Source organism: Hippichthys cyanospilos, chromosome 15, assembly GCF_059441005.1.
Source record: "Hippichthys cyanospilos isolate Australia breed blue-spotted pipefish chromosome 15, RoL_Hcya_1.0, whole genome shotgun sequence".
In the NCBI taxonomy this organism is placed as follows: Eukaryota; Metazoa; Chordata; class Actinopteri; order Syngnathiformes; family Syngnathidae; genus Hippichthys; species Hippichthys cyanospilos.
In genome coordinates, this window is record NC_142383.1 from 16634297 (window position 1) to 16650853 (window position 16557).

The window sequence follows — 16557 nt, forward strand, 5'->3', positions numbered from 1 at the left end:
TCAGTCACATGACCAAAAGGTGAGCCATGATTGGTTAGCAAAGCCTTGGGCACGGTTGACATCGTTTTTAATCGACAACGAGTGGATTTTTTTAAAGTTATCACTTGTACATTTAAACAAAAGTTGTTATTTTTTTATATTATGATTTATTTTATTTTTTAAATACGTAGTCGTTGGGTTTATTTCGATCTTTGAAATCGTTTTCATGGGTGATGATTGAAGAAAACGTTTTTGTTTGGCTAACTTAGTTAGCTAATTAATTTAAACTAATGTTTCCTAAAGACGAGATCCTAAATTTAACACGACTTTTCAAAGATTTTTTTTTTTTTTAACTCTTGAGAGCTTCATTGCTAACGCCGTCGTGTGAAGTCACCGTTTGGAAAAAGCCTCCAGTATTTTCCGACTTTAAATCACGCCGACACAGGAAACGCAATCCCCTCGCGACCTCTCGCGGAGTTCAACGACCCCCGAACTGAAGCCAGTTGAGGGGGCGGAACGTGTCGCCGTCCTCGCGGCTCATACGCTTGTCGGTTCTCCACCGTGAGAGTTTGACTTGGAGAAAATAAATAAATACAACTCCCCCTGATGAAAAAACTGAAAGAAGAAGAAGAAAAAAAAAAATCCCTGGTGGCAGTTGAACAAAACAGATGTTAGCTGACGAAGTCTGGCGGAACATCGGTTTACGTTAGCGGTGTGGGCCCGGTAAGTGAGAGTAATGATGTTTATGTGACAAAGCGTGTATTATGACACCGCCGAGTCGTCTGAACGCCCGTTTATTGCGGGGACACGCTATTCAGCCTGCTGGGAAAATAATGGACAAACCACGTCAACCTATTGTATACACTTTTGAAGTGTTGCTTATAAAGATAGACCGATGTTTTTCCTTTTTTTTTTTTTTTCCCCCGAAATCCGTGATAGATTATTAGTAGTCAAAGAGGCCCATAACTGATACAGTGGTATAAATTTTTGCGGACGTTTCAATTGTATGTTTCTATTTTATATGTCCAATGATGCAGGAATCATTTACAAGTCCACAGGAGGAATAGTATTCATTATTTGGGTTATTTTGAGCATGTAAGTTTACTTAAGTTTAGTTTGGGGTCATGCCAAGTGATTCCTGTGTGATGTCATTGCTAAAGTTCTGACGATGCGAATGTCAGATGTGGCAGTGGTATGTTACACGTGTGTTTTTATGTGAATATGTACAACGTTAGCCGTAGCTAATGTCAATTTTATGTTTGTTTGAAGTTAAAACACATATCCGACGTATTGTCGTTTATTGTCATGAGCAGATTAATGAGAAATGTGTAAAAATGATCAAATCCAGCACCGATAATCGGTCCATTTCTGTTTTCTTAGCAGAAAGTAGTCAGGTCTGAAGTCAAATTTGCTGCCATGATTATTTAAAAAAAAAATAATAATCAGACTTGCCACAATCAAACACCAATGAACTGATTACCTAATTAATCGATAAATATTTTTAATGGACGATCAATTGTGTCCAAATGTTTAAAATTGAGATTTTCCAATTTCTTAAGTCGTCTATCAAAACACTTCAATCGACATTGTTTTGAACCAAATAAAACATTGTCAAAGATGTTTTATTTTGGCAAAAAATGATAACCATTTTTGCCAATTTTACGACATATTACAAACCAAACCAGCAACCAAATCATTACAAACAAGCTTTGTGCATTTTCTGCAATGTTAATTTGAGAAAATTAATAAATAAATAGATTATTTTTATCACCTCTGATTAATTAATCAATCAGCAAAAGTATCGCTGGATTAATCGTATTAAAATATTCATTGCAGCCCTTGTAATATTCTTTATTCATACATTGTTGACGCCATTTTCAATGATTCGAAAACTGATTATTATATCCACAATGTGATTTTCACAGTTCTCGGAAACATAAACTGATGTTAGCGGGACAATGGCAGCAGAGCAAGATGAGAGCTTAGTCGCGATGGCCTTCCCCGTTTTTAGGCACCGGTTTATCCTCCGCGTCCTAGCAACCGCTGAAAGAAAGGCCGACGACGCGCCGTTGCCCCTTTTTCAAGTGTCTTTACCATCTGAGCTGTGAAGGGTTCCGTACATGTTTAAGTGAGCTTGAATCATCAGAAAGAATATTCATCAGTGTGGACATAAGTAATTTATTTATTTATGTTTACCTTTCATGCTGGCGTCTTTTGTCTAGTTGCAATGCGTTTTCCTGCGTTATGTATATATATATATATATATATAACAATGGCGCAGTCATGTGTGAGTGTGTCGTTAACAACAGCAGATCTTGGCCTCGCTAACCCGTAGGTGTTTGCTGTGGAAATAAAGACTTGTTGGCAGTGTCCACAGCGGGCCGCCAGGAAGAAAGGAAGGAAGGGAGGCGGTTAGGTTTGATGTTGCTTTCAGGAACCCCGGAGGAAAAGGTCACCTGGCACTTAACCTGCGCAAAGGATGCATGCGTGTTTCTTTCTCGCAAGGCTAACATTAGTGTCCTTTTTATTGGAAACCCCAAGATAGCGTTATCAGCGGCCATAACCTGCTCGAACTTTGACCCCGTTGGTGCCACTACTCCTTTTTTTTTTTTTAAGTTCAGACTAGGTAACTGTCTCAGGAAGGCAAAGTTTGTTAACATATTGAATTTTTGAGCTAGTTTATATCATATTTACATCTTATTTAAAGAAACGTAAAAATATGTCTTTGGCATTGAATGAGATTTGAAGCGTATTAATATGAATTGTTTTCTGCATCATATGCTTATATTTTATTCACCAAGTATAGCATATTTGCATCAAATATAATTTTAACTTCTCTTCTTCTGTATCTTGACCATTTTTTGTTTCATTTTCCTCCACATATTTCCCGCAATATTTTAGCAAAGTGGGCGTGGCATATTGAACTTTGACCTGTTGTCGCCGTCAGGGTGAAATTTCAGCTCCCTGATGCCTTCTTTCAGCGCTTTCCCTTTGATGTGAACTGCTTTTGATGTAAAAATCAAAATCCCGCACGAGAGTGCCTCAAAGGAAATACACCGATCTTTTTTTTAAATCCCTTTCTTCTCGTTTTCCACGCAGCTGGATCACATCCTCTACCCGCCCTCCTCGGCCTCGCTCAGGAAGTCCAGCCACCCGGAGCTGAAGCTGCGCCTCAAGCGTCAACTCAGCGACGACGGCAGGTACATCAGAAGACGCAGCTTGGGCGGAGGTCTGACAGGTAAACATGGATCTAATTCCACAGCAAACATAGAGCTAAACACGCCTCCAAGCTTGGCCAGTCATTGCTGCAAGTGATGACACTTTCCTCTGTTTCGACATATGAGGGAAATTGTGCTTACTAAGAAGGAAGAACCACAAGTTTCCTTCCTTGTCCACTCACCACTTTATTCTGACGGCCTCATCCAAAGAAAAAAATTGTACCTCTGTGGTCTCTAAGGTATAATTGACAGATTATTTAACATTGTCTGTTGTAATGGAAGGATAAACATAACAACTGATGCACTTTGTCATGTTTTTCAACAAACATTTGCAAAATATACAAACCCATCGAATCGCACTCGCAGGGCTTATAGTGTAAAACGTGAATTTGGCGACCTCAAGCGGAGAATGACAAAACTGCACTTTACGTGCGCATCTTTTTGGGGGGGAGCGGATGTAAAATTTCAATCTGATGGGAAAATGGACAGAATAATCATGTCTAAAAGTATTTTTGGTTGAAGGAATTTCCCGTTTGACTCTATGTGCCATTTTTCTCATATTTTAATGCACATTAATGTACAAAGTATTCAGTTTTGCCACATTGTCCGAAAGCTGTTCAAAATTCGGTCCGATCGTTACGGTCAAGAATAAACGAAGGAAATGTCGGTTTCAGTACAGGGCGATAATTTATGGAATAATTATGAGATAACTTAAAAGGTGTGAGTCGCTTGCTATGTTCTTAAAGAGGTTGGAAAATAAAATGCTGCAAAGATGTATCAAGCAGTTAAATTGCACAAAATCATCCCATGGAAAATCATTATCACATTTTAGAGAGGATTTCCCAGTCTTATATCAGCTAAAATAATCAACAAAACAAAATGTATTTGATTGTATTGGTATACATCCCAAATCTCAAATGTGGACTGTTTGAATTACTTTATCAGGGCGTATTTATTTATTCAAGTGCAGTACATTTTCGTGTTTGAGGTTAAATGTTCTAAAAAAATCATATGTCATATCACATTGAATATTGAGTGCTCTCTACAGCTAATGTAGCACGTTTATGACGGACAGCTTCGAGCGTAAACACTTGTCGTTTTTTTTTTTTTTATTATTGAGTATTTGTGACACAGAAGCTGGTTTCCTTGTTACTCTCTTCCTGTGGGAGTACAGCCGCTCGAGTTACGCAATCTGGGGATTGCCCCTGATCTCTTAATGGGATTTTTTGTTTTTTTTCCCTCCACTTCTCCTTTGCGGCGTTACTCGCCTTGCTCTTCTCGAGCTGGGGTTCTGGAACGCCTTTTTTTCAGTGATCTCTCATAAATCTTGCATCGTGTAAACATAACTAGCATTCATAGGTATAGGACATTTCAGCATGTTTGTGAATATTATACCATTTTTTCAGAGCCTCACAGAAACCTTTCTAAATAAATAAATAAAAGTTGTATTAGTGGTGCTATTAATTTGAAGTGTTGTTTGTGTGAATTCAGTCTTGCGATTTATGTCTTTTATTCAGGAATAGTTTAGTCTCAAAGGATTATAGTATTATGTTCTCCAATATCGTCATATCTAATGAACCCCTGCCTAATCGTATATAATTTGACCTTATTTTTGAAATATTTCACTTCTTATTCTGAAGAAAACACTATTAATCTGAAAAAGTTCTTTTTGAGAATAATTTATTTCATGTTTTTGTCCTCAAGTCTAAGGCCCAGCTCCTGTAAAAGTAGCGATTTAGCACCACCTTGTGGCAGTTTACACTCAAGCAACTTGAAATTATTGCAAGGAATATGTTAAGGTACACCAAAGCGTTGCAAATTAAGGCTTTGTCGCCATCTTGTGGTGTGGTTGATGTACACGTATATATACACTAGAAAAATTATTATTATATTCTACTATAATTATATCAAAATTGCTATATTTGTATTTATTTTTCCGTATTTAAATTGCAGTAGATCTTTATCTGGAGCTTCCAGGCTTTCTGAGGACCCCAGTTTGAAAAGCGCGTCTCCAAAACTTTGTGATGCTTTGCTGTGACATCTTCTCATCCATGTTGTTCCTCTTGCCGTGGCAGGAAAGTACCTCCAGCTCCCGGCCCATGTTCAGCAACCAGCATGGCCGCCGCAGTCGTTTTCCGACGCCTCTTCCAACCTGGTCCGCATGCGCGCGCTCAACCTCGGCAAGTCGGACCCGTCCCTGACCTCCAGCCCGGTGAGTGGCATATCCTAACCCGGAGGTTCATGCGGAGACGTTTCATGTATTGATTTTACAAATTACAATGACCAAACCAAAACGTCAAACTAGCCATTTTTTACGATTAATCGTGCTTGAAGCAAGCACGCTTGACCTCTTTTTTTTTCTTCCATTATCCTCTTTATCAAATATTTTCATAGCATTCCTATCCAAGGTGTTTTTATTTGGTCTCTCAAAATGGCGGCACTTGTGTATCAATATTGAAACAAAGGGGAAAAAAAACGATACATATCGCATATATGCTGTCTCGGTTTAAATCGTGTTGAGAAACCCAAGCGCGTCGTAGAGGTGACATTCACCGCCCCGCCGATCGATGCGGCCATCCGCTCCCCTCCCGGCAGATTTGATCAAAAGCGCCGACTAATCCGATGAGTCATCGGCGGAGGAAAGGTTAACGCCGCCACAAACGTGTCGGCCGCATGTTTGCGTTCGTTAAACACGCTAAAGGTGAGGCCGCCGGCTTATGACGTCATACCTAGCTTGTTTCCTGAATGACATCGCTCAAAAGTGCAGACCAAGAGAAAATTTTGAACTCCGTAAAACAAGTATGGTGATAAACGATATATATCATGTATGACACATATCAGGTAGGGGAGCGATTACTCTGAATTTGGTATCATTGTTGACACTTAAGCCTCCGATACTACAACGTCGATACTTGATGACCCGCACCCACGGAAGGGCGTGCATGCGTAATCCGGGACTTGCCGATTAAATATATGATTATTTTTATTTTTATTAGAACATTTCAATGGGGCGGAGCTACTTCATGGCCGTAGCCATCCTCAAACCTAGAGTGCATTTTTGATATGTGATTTTTCGGCCATTTTTCAATGCTGACATTTACACTAACTGCATTAAATGTATATTATAAAATACGATTTTATTTTATTTTACTGCACGCCAACCCTCACTCAGGCGTCGTGACACCTTGACCACCTGGAGATGCCTCTAAATAAATAAAAACGGTGGCTTAGAAACCCACAATTTTCACTATATAAAAGGGATAAATGTATTTTATTTTTATCATACAATAATTTCCTTGACACGACAGGAATTTTAAAATTCCACTTCGGATGTGGACTGTACAGTTAATAAAGGCCTAGTTTGACATTTAATTGTTTTTCTGTGTGTATTATAATTGAAAAGCCTCAATATTTCAATGAACTAATGATAATTCATGATTAAAAATGCAATGAAATGACTAATCTTAATAGAGAATCAACATGGCTTCAGTGGAAACAAGTGCCATTCTGCTTTTGCTCACCAGAGGGCACTGTTGTGCAGCCACCGGTAGGAAGCGCTGTCCTCTTGCATTGATTGGACGTCGATTGGAGGGATTTATTTTGTTTACTTAAAACAAGTTGATTTTCAAAACATCACTGAACATTTTTACATCGATTACCATACCCGTATTCTCCCTTTTTAGTCAATATGAAGAAAAAGAAAAACATTTACGAACAATGCAATGCTTTAGCGGAAAAGTAAACGGTCCCACGTCTGGCTCAATTTGAGCCAGGACAAACCGGGCTAAGGTCAGTCGAAAGGTTCCTGAATCCACCGCGTGGACGGGGGCGCCCGCCTCACGTCAATGTTATCGGTCAAGGACATCTCCCGACAACATTACGAGGGGGGGGCAAGGCGCAACTACACGCCGGCGTGGGGATTATGACGTCCTTATCGCACCACAAGTGGAGTATCGATTTGCTGCCGGGCCACCCCCGGGCCGCAATAACGCCGAGGCGCGCTGCCGACACGGGCGGAAGGCGAGAAGATAAGAGCACAATGACATCCGTTGTCCGTTCTTACTTTCGCTTTTGAACGGCCGTCTTCAGTCGCCGCCGTTTATCAAGGCCCGCCTCCCGTTGATGAAAATCCACCACATAGACGGAACGCGGGGATGCTCGATACCAACTTTTTCAGACCGATACCATTGAGTGCTATTAAAAACAAAAACAAAAAGAAAACTATGCAGTGTATTGCATTCTATATTGTGATTGTAAAACTGCTTGTAATTGAACACATTGCGATTGAATCAAATCCCATTTTAATTGACTAATGAACTCATTCAATGCCAGGAACGTTGTTTCACGTTTTTGTTTTTTGTTTTTTTTTTATTTTAATACTTAAGTATCTGTGATTTAATGTCTGGTATGTAAAAATTTTTGTAGCATTGTAATTGAACACATTGCGATTGAATCAAATCACATTTTAATTGACTAATTAACTCATTCAATGCCAGGAACGTTGTTTCACGTCTTTTTTTTTTTTTTTTTAAATACTTAAGTATCTGTGATTTAATGTCTGGTATGTAAAAAAAAAAAAAAAAAAAAGTGAAACTACGTCCCTGAAATGAATTTTTGAATGAGTCTTCACAAATGTGTTCATTTATTTCCCCTTGGATTATTTCGGTATTGTGATTTATTAGGCTTCAATGTTAATTTTGCCACCGACCTCCACTCCTATCATTCCTAATTTCCACATTTATTTTACAAGCTATTTGTCATGTGGTCTTGGACACGCGTGCCCCCGCCCCCCCCTTTGGAAATCCTTTGTGGGAATTTGGCTTCTGATGAGGAAAACCTGAGAGGAGCACTTAATATTCGCGCAGTGCTTCCACGCTGAGTAAATGGCAGTCAGCGAGAAAGAAAGGGGGGGGGGGGGGCGCAGTGACGGAATACAGAATTGTGGTTGCAGGCCACATCCTGAGGTGTGAACAATCTGAAATTGACAATCTCCGGTGCATAAAGCGGACTCGTCGGGTCTGATGCGCCCCCCCCCCCCCCCAATCTGGCGCCCGGTGCGACATTCAGAACGCCAAAGAAACTCTCGCCGAGCGTCTTCTCCCGCCTCGCCAAACGCCACAATGCCCGCAAGGACATCCTCTCATTTTCATGCCTTGAGAGAATTGTCCCATAGCCCCCCCCGCCTTTTCACCCCCCCTCCTCATCCTTCCTACCTTACTCGCCGTCGTCCGCCCTCCCTTTTCCGCTACCGCCGGCCCGGGTGGGGAGGGGGGGGGTGGGGAGGGGGGGAGTCGCAGCGGCGAGGAGCCAGATGAGGCGTACGGGACAAGCGAGCGGCGTCGCGCGTCACATAGCGAGGAGCTAGCCGCCGCTTCATGTATGCGGAAGCGAGCCGCCACGGCGCCATGGATGAGTCCAGCATTCTCAGGCGGCGGGGACTACAGGTAGGCGGGCGCAGCGCGCCGGTTTTTCCGTCGTGGCCGAGCGCATTCGCAACGGAAGTTGCCGTTCACTTTGCTCGCCTTCGTGTTATCGCACCAGCCGAACGAGTCGTTCCCGGATCGACGCTTTTGCGAGGCTGCGATATTGTCTCACCGTATTGGTTAAGGAAAATCAGCTGTTGTCAGTGGAGATGCGCCAGTGCTACTTTATTTCCAAACACAATTTGAATACAAGTATTTTCATTGCAGACAGTTTGATGCACTGCTTCTCAAATCATTTTTCCCGCCCCCCTACTCGTCACGCAGACTATCAGTAAGATTATTATCAATAAAAATGTGGAAATATACCTAAAACTGTATCTTTTTAAGCAATATGAATCACCTTTCAACAACTGTTTACTACTTTTTTTTACTGCATTTATAACCGCTTACAGGTTCGTCTAAAACTGAAAAAAAAAAGTTGCATATAAAAAAAATGCCAATTATTTTATTGCAACCGTACTTCACATAGCAAAAGCAAATTGTTTTCCCTTGGGGCCAGCCACAACTCACCCGCCATCACCCCGCGCCCCCCAGGGGGCCCGCCTCGCTAATCGAGAGACTGCTTCCATCCCCTAGGGGTTTTTATGTGTGATATCCAAGGAAAAGCATACGAAAAAAAAATACTAGGAGGCTAAAATATTGCATAGGTTGTCAAAACCTGACAGATTTTCTTCTAAATGCTTGCAAACAGAAGGTCGAGAGGTACACCCAATAGGTGGGAAAATTAGCCCATGTCGGGCTCATTTACTGCCAGGAAATATTGTCAATTTTGGACATATTGAAAACCCGATGTTTTGTCACGCATTTTCCCCCCAATTTTGCATTTTTCCTTTCAACAGCAATAGAAATATTTGTGTTGGCACCCCAAAACCGCCGGGTTTTGGCGTTACAAAAAATGTATGTATGGATAGGGCTGATGAAAGTAAATTTAGATTTATGTTATGACATTTCAAAGTCAGCCCAAGTTGGGCGATAATAACGCTAGGCGAATGAAAAATCCCTGGACACTCAGAGGTTAATTTAATGAAAATTTGTTTTTGTTTTTTTTTTTTTAAATATTGCTCTTAACATGACGTAAACCTCCTCAAAAAAGGTAATATTTTTGCATGTTTGCCACTGTGCGCTCCTTGGCCACTAGGGGGCACTGTGGTCCACACATGCAGATTATATGCAGCTTTGATGAACACCAACCACTTGTTGCAGACTAGATATTTTCATAAAGATAAGTCCATTTATGAGCAAATTGAAACAAGATTATTTTTTCTGCATGTAAAATATATGCCTTGGCTCAGTAAAGCTTGTCACAAACAGACAGTTTTATTTTTCCTCCTCAAATTGCTTCCGCGGCAGACTTTCCCGCTGTGACCCGCTGAGCCGTGATTGGTGAACGCGACGCGGCTGTAAATCACTTCCCGCTGCTAATTAGCGTCTCGTGCGTCGCTGTCTCGTCTCCACCCCCCCCCCCCCCCCCCAAAAGGAGACGACGACGCTCGCCTGATGGCCAGACGTGAAAGTAATTGATAGCAAAGGGACGGCTCCTCCTTAACGCCTCCATTTTTTTTTTGCTCCATTCAAGGGCAAGGGTTTCATCCAAGATCCTAGGGACACGTAACGCCATTTTGAATTGTGAGCGATGAATAGCGCTCAAATTTGACGTCCATTCATGGGGTCAAGGTTCACAATTTGTCCATGCAAAAAATAGAGCTTGATAGTTAATTTTGCTGATTAAAAATGCCTTTAGTAACATAACCCAAGTGTTGTTTACGTACAATTATATCATGATATCATCTACCCCCTGTGAAATTTTTTTTTCTGCCAAATAGTCCCTAAAAGGTCCGAAGCATTTATGGATGAAAAAAATATGGACCTGAAACGGATTGCTGTGCCATCCATGTCCGACTTCATAAATGTCGGAATCACATATGGAGTGGTATCTCCAATTCAGAAACTACAGATGATCGATTGCCTTTCATCGTTTGATTGAGTTCGGATTCTTCTTCTGTCACAAATGACAAATTTGAAGAAAATAAGGATGTTTAACGATTTGCAAAGGAGTCACTATAACACAATTTAGCTAACTTGCTTTATGTTCCAAATAATTTACTCTTCATTTGAAAAGAAAATGTCTTCTTCCTTGTCACGGCATTACAAAGCATTACGTACCAATTTGAAATGTCTTCACTCACCCCTAACGGTACTTTTAAACTATTTTAAAGAGCCGAGTTTCCCTACGTAAAAAAGGGAAAAACAAAAATACGGACTGTGGTTTAGCTTATGAAATTTCCCAAAATAAAACCATACAATGTTTTGCAAAGGTCATTAATCATACAGTTTAGCAATAACTTGCCCTATGTTGCATTTAATTTTCTCTTAATTTGAAAAGAAAACCGCACGGTGTCTGACAAGGCTTTAAATTAAACTTGCTGATATTCTGTTAAAAATCTGTGCAACAAATTATTGTTTGCCACCTAGTCTACAGGTGTTAAACCCAAGGCCCGGGGGCCAAATCCGGCCCTCCACATCATTTTATATGGCCCGCGAAAGTAAATCATGTAAGTTTCCGTGACCCTTGCTAAACTTTAGCTTGTCGTGTATAATGAAAAATAAAGTTGAGATTTTTTGGTTTGTTCTGTTACAGTAATTTAAACAATAAATGAACAAACTAGGCTGCTTTACTTCTGATTTCAAAACAACTAAGCCATCAATTTGTTGTGTACAGTAATAATACTATGAGACAATTTAAAATCGACTTGGTTTTCTCAACATATCGGCCCAGTGAAGGAAGTTCTCGCTACAAAATGGCCCGCCACAAAAATGAGTTTTCTTCCTCGAGAAGCTGTGCTCCTTTCAAATACAAAGCAATACAATGCTGCCATCTTCAGGAATGTCTCAGTCATTACATTAGTTGGGCAAACTGGGCAAGACCACCTTCCATGCATACAAAAATAAATAAATAAATGCTTGACTGATACACAATATTCGTCTGGCAGTGAACGGGTGGATTTCAGTTGTTGAATATAAACATCCAACGAATTAAAGAGCTTCTGGTTAATGTGTTTAAACAAAGTATTTATCCTCGGTCAATTGAGATCATTATCAGGGCCATTAAGCCGCAACATTTAAGTCCGGTTATGGCCTTGCTATTTCACAAACAGCCTTCAGCGCGATCCTTTTTTTTTTTTCTCGCAGCATTCCATACGCGTTGTATAAAGCGGAAGCTAATTAACATATTTTTCCTTTCTTGGACTATTGTCAAGCTTTTCAATATTATATAAATCAAATGGAGTCGGGGGGCGATTAGGGATTTTTGCGTTATCCCTCCAGTAACGAGTGCGGCGGGGCGTTTAAGCCCTCGGGGATTCTATGAGTTCTTTGTTGGACTTTTTCGCTACAAGCCTGACCTCAGTTTAACCTTGTACGCTACATGGTCTAAATTCTGCTCTTTTAATACTCTTTTTCTTCTTCTTCTTCTTCTCTGTTCGCAGAAGGAGCTCAGTCTCCCCCGGAGAGGCAGCCTGTAAGTACGCATATGACTGATGCCGATCGTCAATCAGGTTTATGATCGTTACCCCGGCTGCGGTGACGTCTTTATTAGTTTCGTACGTAATTTGCTGGGGTTCAAGGGTTTATGTTTCTTATAATAGTCAAACATGAGGGTGAAAACATGACGTGATGGACAATATCTCACAGACATGTTTGTACGCCTCGCAAATATTTTTTTTTTTTCACGGGACCACGTTGAAGAAATTATACTTCACCGCCAGCCCTAATATTTGAGTACCCGCATTTTCACGTGTGGAATTTAATTCATTCTATCCCAATGACCTGTTTTTACATTGTTTTGACTTTTTTAATGCCAAGCGTTATCGCAAAAGGAAACCTCAAGAGGGACAATATATTTAGCATTTTCACTCATCTTTCAAGACCAACAGAATATTGCGTACTATATCTACAAATACGGTACGGGTGATATCATATGAAAGATCGATTTCCATTCCTTGCTTTGAATTGCATGTAAATATTATCGGTGTTGTAATTGCGGAAACACTGCCATCCAATGGTCACAGTTGTAACTACAGTGCCCACTTGGTTTACCCTTAATTAAGGGTGTCAGCTATGCTCTTAAAATAAATAAATAAATAACGTATTTTAGGGGAATTTTATTATTTATTATGAGTATTACTATTTTAAAAGATGAGAATTCTCGTCCATGGCACTAAAAAAAAATCAAACACTCAATCCCTGGTGTTTTATTTAAAAAAAAAATTGTCAAAATTTCTTCCAAAGTGGTTAAAGAACAGTTTAAAAACGAAAAAGTCAGCTGACCCTTTCATGAAAATGTCCAACTCAGCATGTTTCCCTCCCTGGTGTCATGTGACTCAGTTTGTGGAATTTGATGTTATTGATTCAGATGTTATCTGTTAAATTTTCAATAGTCCTCAGAAATACACCAAAAAATCTGAAGTCAAAAAGGAACATTGGGCTACAAACGAGTCGCTGAACCGGTTCATCATTTTGTCCACCAAAATCGTCTCACGTTTTATCACTGACACCATTTAGGTGTCATCTACTTCCTGGACATGTCTACCTTCCTGTGTGTGTGCGTGAACGTGTGTGTGTGTGTGTGTGTGTGGTGGGGGGGTGTCATTTCCTGCGACCGATCCTTCTGCAAACAGGTTGCCGCAGCCTCCAGTGACCTCGGTAACCATGGCGATGGTGTCAGGTCTTTGTCGAGGCCGCCTCAAATGAATCGGGACGGCTGTGCGTTGGGGTAGAGCTGCTTTGGTTGAACATGGCTGAAAGTCACTTTTTTTTTGGGGGGGGGGGTATGTATAGCGTTGTCAAAAACACTTAGTTAATTGAAAACTTATCGATTTATCAAATGGATCGACTTTGTCATCAGTGCTTGTCAAATAGTGGGGCGGGCCCCCCGGGGGGGGGGGGGGGTGATACCAGGGGGGGCGTGGATGATCCCAGGAAAAAGGCTTTGTTTTTGTCACGTGGAATGTAATTGCAATAAAGTTATAATTTTCATCATTTTTTTCAGTTTCAGGCACTTTGGTGCACTTGCTTCTTTTTTTTCCGTTTTAGACTAAGCTGTAACCCGTATAAACGGGATAAAAATAATTAACAGTTGTTTACAGTTGATTTATATTGCGTTTTTCTGTTATGTTTAAAAAGGATACATGTGTAGGTATACAATTTTCATCAATAATAATCTTATAGTCAGTGCATCGACTGGGGGGGGGGGGCAAAAAGTTTTCTCTTTTCTGGGGGGGGGGGGGCTGGCAAAATATAGTTGAGAAACACCGTCTTTCATGAAAACAGACTGGTTATCGTTTGTGTATAATCAAAACAATTTTCACGAAGTTCAAAATTCCATTATGGAATAATCTGATCAAATTAAATCAATAGTCCCCAGAAGGACGCGATTCCATTCCTCACTGGCGTGATGCTTGAGTATAAATCGATACTTGAGTATCTGGGACTGAATGTCTGGATTCTTAAAAAAAAAACGTGAAAATACGTCTCTGGCATCGAATGAGTTATTTGGGAGGCCTATACACAGGTGCTTCCTATATTTGCGGAATTACGGTAAGCGTCAGTTGCATTGCGGCTAGTCACCGGGTGGTGGTGGTACTTGCTGTTGGGGAGGGGATGGAGGGGGGGGGGGGGGGGGTTTGGCGAGGGGGGCAGTCCATTATGAAGGCGCGAGGGGAGGGGCCATTGTCATCGGCAGGCAAACGGCCGAGGGTCTCGTTTGACAGCTTCGAGGCGGCAGGACGAAAACAACTCATTTTCTCTGGTTTTTGCGAGGGGAGGGGAGGGGAGGGGGGAGGGGGGGGCGTGAGCGGAGCGGAGCGGCGGTGGTTCCGTCCCACTGTTTTGACTGCTCTTTGTCAGCGCGAGAGAGAGAGGAAGCAGGCGGCGGGAGGCGGGTCGCGCGGGAGCCGCTCGGGCTGACGGCGTGCGTGCGTGCGTGCGTTGCAGGCGGGCGGCGAGCGCTTATGATGATCACAATAGAGCAAAGCGGCAGCCATGAAAGCCCAACGGGAACGGCTGAGAATTCCTGGGCTGACGCTCGAGTGAGTATGCTACCTTGCTAGCGTTAGCATCCGCAGCGGGAACTCTCATATCTTGCGCGCGTGTCTGCGCCTGCTGCACGTGTGCGCGTGACGCAAATGTAAAGGTGACGAAAAAGCCCCCCCGACCACCGGCTTCTCCCGCCATTTTTTTATTATTATTATTATTTATTTATTCTTCGTTGAGGCGTTTGTCCCACTTCTGTTGTCTAATCCGCAGCGGGGGAAAGGGAAAGGGAAGGGGGGGGGCATATCTTGGATGCGGTTCTCGCCGCACTTGAACGCGTCCCGCTTTTCGCAGGCGACTCTGTCAAGGTTATTTCACGGGCCGCGCTAATAGGATTACGGTACACGCGCAACTAGTTCAACTCCGGCTGAGACGGACAATATGGCATTGTTATCTCGCGAGAGCGTTTCGAGCGGCAATGGCGGGTACTACAGGTGGTCCAAGGTTAACGACGAGGCACGCGAAGACACCCTTGAAATTTTTTTCAGGCACGCGTCGGCGGAAAACAGCGGCGCTCATAACGAACGCACGTCTTTTTAAAATCGAGCGAAATATCGGCAAAGGAATCACTGTAACGTCCTTTAGCGGTACGTTGCTTCATGTTCCGATTGATTTGCTCTTAATTTGAAAATGTCCCACGTTCCCTCGCTACTTCGCGACTGTTTTTATTTGCGGTATTACATCGCTATTTTTCCTGCGATTTTTCTTGTTTCTAGTCAGATGAGGAAACTAATATCAGTTTTGTTTATGAATGACAAAATAAATCAATCTCTACTTTTCATTTCTGACCATATCTGCTGCAGGTTGACCTCGCTGGCAAAATGTCAGACAATATGTCGTTTTTCCGATATTGCAACTATAGAGCATTAAAATATACAATTTTTACACTTTTGAGTAAATATCCTTTTCCCTTAACTTGTACCATGCGTATTAGGGGTGACCACATCCGATTTTGATATCGATCCGATATCGTCCCAAAAAAATCTATTTAATCTTTAGCATTTTTAGCATTATTCTCATAGCTACTCTTGCTGATTATTGTTCTTTGTTTTAATACTTGATCAAGTCTGTTTGAAGATAAAAGTAAAATTATGTATAATTCCTGCTGATAAAGTATTGATATCAGGCAGCACTCGGGGCTACAGTATTAGTATCGTATCGGAAAGGGAAAATTCGTATTATTTCAGTCTCGCACAACCCCGACCCTTCGCTTTATGGCTGTAAATATTTGTCTGAACAATGTGTTCTTAGTTCACAGTTAGTCACAGTTCGTAATCGCTAAACGTCGTAGGTCAGGACCGTATTTGTCCACCAGATGCGCCCGCGTTTTTACAACATTTAAAACGCGTAAAATGTTGCCGCAATGCTTCGAAATGCTTGCAAAGGAGCTCCATCTGGTGGCCAATTTGAGAAATGTCACTAAAATCTCGATTTCATCATTTTATTGCTTCTCGTCAGAAACGTCACTTTTTACCTCGCTGTCATTTAAAGCCAAACCGAGCAAACCGAGCTTGGAATAAACCACACTTTTCAATTTTGTAGCACCAATAAAAAATATACCGAATAAGACTCATGAGGGATTTGCATGCCGCCATAATCTGATGCTAATGAGCTCCTAAACCCACTGCAGTAAAATCCGCTCACCTCGGCGTGCCCTCGGCACTGCGGCGACACGGCGTGACGTCTTTTCATTTTATTATGATTATTTTTACGACAGGGGAGACGCAATGTCAAAAGCGTTCGTTGGCTTCCGGGAGAAAGACAAAACGCCTCGGCCCGGCGCGCGC

General features: G+C 41.7%; 1 protein-coding gene across 1 annotated transcript in view; it reads left to right on the forward strand.

The window, feature by feature from the left end:
- LOC148411971 (microtubule-associated serine/threonine-protein kinase 3-like) overlaps window positions 1–16557 on the forward strand; it is a 50225-nt gene that overhangs the window by 6020 nt on the left and 27648 nt on the right. Inside the window, 3 exon segments of the mRNA XM_088434831.1 lie at window positions 3079–3217; window positions 5273–5409; window positions 12166–12197. Of these exon segments, the coding sequence (XP_088290957.1) occupies window positions 3079–3217; window positions 5273–5409; window positions 12166–12197 (308 nt within the window).